The following is a 4,899-nucleotide window of genomic DNA, read 5'->3' on the forward strand; positions in this document are numbered from 1 at the left end:
CCCCGCCGCGAGGGGTAAGTCCACTTGGCCACGAGGGGGGTAAGTCCACTTGGTAAGTCCACCCTAATCTATCTCAGTGTAGCAAAGCACATCACCTACTTCAAAGGGAGGAAGAAAGATAATCGACAATTTGTTTGGGAAAGGACACATGTACTTGTATCGGTTTCCCCTCCCCAAACATAATAACACTGTCACAGAGAACTGATTTCTGCATTGCATAAACAATACAATGGGATTTGCCAAGGATTTAACTTTGATTTCCGCCCAGAACTTAATCTAACCAAATGGTGTCCATAAAACCTAGCTTGTTATACTATTTGCGCTATAAAAGTCTTCAAAGAAGAGACTGGGATCCCCAATTTCCCCCTCATTAGGAGATATCTTCTCGTGTGTGCAACCATTATTGCAGTGATCTACCAATAAAGTTTGCACCTTCTGGGTCCAATCCAATTGTTTTGAGATGTGTCTTATTTTTGCCACCACCTGAACACTTTTGAGGTAAAAAGGTAGCCCCGAGAATCCTGGCACTTTGCTCCTGCTATCGGGTTCCAACAGCTGGCTCCAGACCCCATAGTGGGGAGGGAATGTGTGGGTGACTCTGCGTTGGCCTTGCCGCCTGACACACATGCCCTTGAAGACCACGCACTGCTCTTCCACCCTGCTCTCACCCAGTTTGGTGTAGTGGTTAGGAACGTGGGCTCTAATCTGGGAGAACCGGGTTTGATTACCCAATCCTCCGCTTGCAGCTGCTGGTGTGACCTGGGGTCAGTCACAAGTTCTCTCAGAGCTGTTCTCTCAAGGGCAGTCCTCGAAAGAGCTCCCTCAGCCCCACCTACCTCACAGGGTGTCTGTTGAGAGGGGAAGGGAAAGGAGATTGTAAGCCGCTCTGAGACTCCTTCGGGTAGTGAAGAGCAAGGTATAAATCCAATCTCTTCTTCTTCTCCCTTCAACAAACCTAACTGGACTTCACTCACTGAGACAGGCTCGTATGTCTTACTTTCTCCTTCTTCTCCATCCCACCCCTTTTTCTTTAGATTACTAATATTTGCTTAGGTTAGAATTTAATAGAAGTTAGGTCTGTTTAAGTCCAGTGGCACCTTTAAGACCAACAAAGTTTTATTCTGGCCTGGGCACAAGCTTTCGTGTGCAAGCACACTTCTTCAGATACAGTGAAACAGAATTTCCGCAACCATTACATATAGGAAGAGAGAGGGTGTGGGGGGTGTTTAGTTGCTAGGAAGGGCCAATTAGAGTCAAGACAGAGACAGAAACAAAATTGGAAATTAACCAGTCCACACTCTCTTCCTGTATGTAATGGCTGAGGAAATTCTGTTTCACTGTATCTGAGGAAGCGTGTGTGCAAACAAAAGCTCATCCCCAGTACAAATCTTTGTTGGTCTTGAAGGCGCCACTGGACTCAGACTGTGTTCTGCTGCTTCAGACCAACATGGCTCTCCACCTGAATTGATTTCATTTGTTTATGTGTTTCCAACTCTGTATTCAATTTGCTAATTCCCGTTTCTATTATTCTTTTTTAAAAAAAATAAATTCTTAACTTTAAACCCATGCTTGTTTATTTCTAAGAACCTGCATGCCCTTATAAGGCACTAGACCAAATCTTGGACCCTGGTAAACACTTGACAGTATGGTCCCAGTAATGACTGCTCTGAGTGTCAGGCACGCAATGGACTTCCGGACATGCTACAGGGGAATGTTCCTGTGGTCAGGGCACATACACGTGTCAGCCATGTAGGTAACACCCTCCGGTCCCCCCTTCTAGTACGCTGGGTATTAGAACTGAAACCTGTAGCCCCTTTAAAACAGGTGGCCAAAGGAAGCTCTCTCCCCAACACCTGGCTCTCCCCAAGTGAATCTGGGTGAAGTTAAAAGCAGGCCTCATTCAACACAGGTGTTTATCTCGTATGCATCGGCACAATCTCAGCATATCTACCAGAGCTGGCAACCATGAGGGGCGAGGAGGGCTGCTGAGGAGGGGTACGGTCACAGCCAGTGGTAAAATATCTCTGGTCCCTGGCATTACATTTCATGGCACATGTGGTCTGGCCCAACAACGCGACATTTACGTCAGATCTGGTCCTTGTGACGAATGAGTTCGATACCTCTGCTCTACGACTCCTTCTGAACGTGTAATAAGAAACCTTTACCAACATTATTAATTAAGCACTGGGCTTAAATGGGCCAAGATTCTGACTCGGTGCAAGGCAGCATCTCATTAAAAACCACAACTTTCACAGGCCCACAAGCCACAGAGAAAGAACACTTACTTTACAGGAGGTACTTCGTCTATTCTGTTGCCAAGCTGCGATTCGTGGGATTTGCTCCTTGTTAGCGTCGGGAAGTTGGGCAGCAGCTGGAAAACCTTCCGACTAGGTGGGGGCGGAGTCCGTGGGGGTTTCCTCCTCTTGAGCTGGGGGGTGGTGGGTGGTGTGACAGTGATGCTGTGGGGAGTCCTCAGGTTCCGCCCCCCACAGTGCGTCGGGAAGGCAAAAGATTCCAAGGGGTTATCCACACTGACCAGAGGTCCTTGGCTCGAGGGGGGGTTGTCCGAAGACGGAACTGTTGACACGGAGACAGAGCGAGGCTGCTGCCCGTTTCCCTTGGAAGACGAAAGGGTGCCGTGCATCCACATGACCCCCGCGGGGCAGGGGGAGAGTTCCGAAGGGGGCATCAGATGGTTCTCCCGGCGCACGTCTGATGAATTCCACACCAAATCGTCTTTGTACTCGCCACCTACACAGATAGAGGACAGCTTCAGTATGAGCAGAGGGCACAGAGTGCCAAGGAGCGGGCCACACAGGCGGCCTGCTGCCCCGGAGGTTGTCTCCTGTGGGCTGCAAAGTTCCGGATTTTCAATCTGAGCACCACCTGCTAAGGGTGCCTGCCTCGTCAGACCTTGGGTTTCAGAAGCAAGTCCCCATGACCCCATAGCCTGGTGCATCACAAGCAATGCTCCCTCTAAGCTGTGGAGTCTTGTGAGCAAAAATTCTACCTTATGAGCTACTGGCATTAAAGTTGTGAGCGAGCGATTTGGCTACTGCATAAATTAGTGTGCTCTTCTGGAGCCCTCCTTCCTGAGCCAAGACAAAAATGTTTGAGCCGGAGGCTAAAAACCTGTGAGCTCACACTAATTCACCTTAGAGGGATCAGTGATCAGAAGTCCCTGGTTCAAATTCCCCTCCCTCCCCCATGAACTCACTTGATGGCCTTAGACAAGCAACCAGCCTCTCAGCTTCCATTCGACTCCATCTGCCAACTGGGCTGTGCAGGGTGGGCATGACTTCTTTACTGTGGGCAGGGTTTTGTCTGCAGCAGCCCTCTGTTATCAATGAGCCAAGCAGACCGAGAGTGCAGAGCCAAGCAGACCAAGAGTGCAGACGACGCAAAACAAAGACAATGAAGTTCTTTGGACAGAGAGTTGGGGGGGGGCTCTCAGTCTGCTCTCTTAAGCAATTCCCTCTTTGCTCCAGTTTTTTTTGTGTCCCCACCCCCACCCCAGTTACTTGAGAAGGAGAGCAGCCTGCCTCCGGGCTGTTCACACATCTGTGATGTACAGCATTCTGCACAACAAGAGAAAATGCTACATGGATGAGAGGGGCTGTGTACCCAGGTAACAAGGGCCAGAACTTAAATCAAATATGTGAAGGCAGTCCAGAAGCACGCAGCACGATTACAGCTTTTAAAGCGTCCCGGAGCAGACATGCTTCTCTTCAATCAGAAGCTCCCAAAATTCACCGGGGGGGGGGAGGGATGGTGACTCAGCTACGTTCCCAAGTTCATAACCAGTCTCATCATTTCAGAACTCTTTTTTTATATATATAAGTACCCGAGGGTACACTTTTATTATTTTTTCCCCATTATATACTACAGACATACAGACATACATACAAACAACCCCCAACTACCCCCCACAACATATAACATATAACAAGAGACTTTATTATTTCTTCTGCTTATTAAATTTCTAAATTCATTATCTATTGTACTAAGCTTATCTTTTCTGCGTTCTCAAATTACCACATTTATCTATCAGTTACATTTACATTATACCAATCATAGAATCTCTTCCACGTTTTTTGAAAAGTCTATTCTGTACCGGCTCTCATCTCAAGTGTCAGTTTGTCATTTTCCGCCGTTTCAAATAGCTTGTTCACGTACTCTTGTTTCGTTGGTATTTCCATTATTTTCCAATATTTGGCATATACTATCCTTGCAGCTGTTGACAGATGAACTATCAAATACCTATCTGCTTTATCAGTCTTTCGGAAATATATTCAATAACAGTATCTCTGGAGTAAACGTGATATTAGTTCTTATTGTTTTTTCCATTATCTCATGAATCCATCTCCAATACCTCTTTGTAACATCACATAACCACATGTGATAAAAAGAACCAGTCTTATTTTTACATTTCCAACATTTATCAGAGCAATTAACATTTTGTTTAGCTAATCTATCTGGTGTAATATACCATCTATAAAACATCTTATACATGTTCTCTTTATATGACACAGCATTAGTTAATTTTATATTTTTCCACCAAATCTGCTCCCACTCTTCAAAATTAATATTACGGCCTATATTCTGGGCCCACATAATCATATTTTTTCACCATTTCATCAGCCATCACATCGTCCAATAAAATTTTATATATTTTCTTTAGCACTTTGTTTTCTGCTGTTAAAACAGTTTCTTCCAGTTTAGTTATTTTATTATTTTTCAAATATATCGATTCCAGTTGCGCTTTCTTCCACCAGGATAATTGTTCTGGTAATTTCAGATTGTCTTTTTTATCTTAATGATTCTTCTCCCACATATACATTAGGTAAGGTAAATGCCTCTAAAGGTATAATCAGTCTTGATCTTTTAGTATAAAAGTTT

The 4,899-nt window shown here is 45.3% G+C and overlaps 1 protein-coding gene across 5 annotated transcripts in view; it reads right to left on the reverse strand.

The window, feature by feature from the left end:
- The window catches only part of KSR1 (kinase suppressor of ras 1), a 96,753-nt gene that overhangs the window by 48,249 nt on the left and 43,605 nt on the right, over positions 1 to 4,899 (reverse strand). For all 5 annotated transcript variants that reach the window (XM_015421922.1, XM_015421921.1, XM_015421920.1 and 2 more), the window contains exons 3-4: positions 2,286 to 2,751; positions 1,614 to 1,618 (exon numbers count right to left, since the gene is read on the reverse strand). In XM_015421922.1, the coding sequence (XP_015277408.1) occupies positions 1,614 to 1,618; positions 2,286 to 2,751 (471 nt within the window). The remainder of the gene's footprint in view (positions 1 to 1,613; positions 1,619 to 2,285; positions 2,752 to 4,899) is intronic.

Source organism: Gekko japonicus, unplaced genomic scaffold (genome assembly GCF_001447785.1).
Source record: "Gekko japonicus isolate JY-2015 unplaced genomic scaffold, Gekko_japonicus_V1.1 scaffold43, whole genome shotgun sequence".
NCBI lineage: Eukaryota > Metazoa > Chordata > Lepidosauria > Squamata > Gekkonidae > Gekko > Gekko japonicus.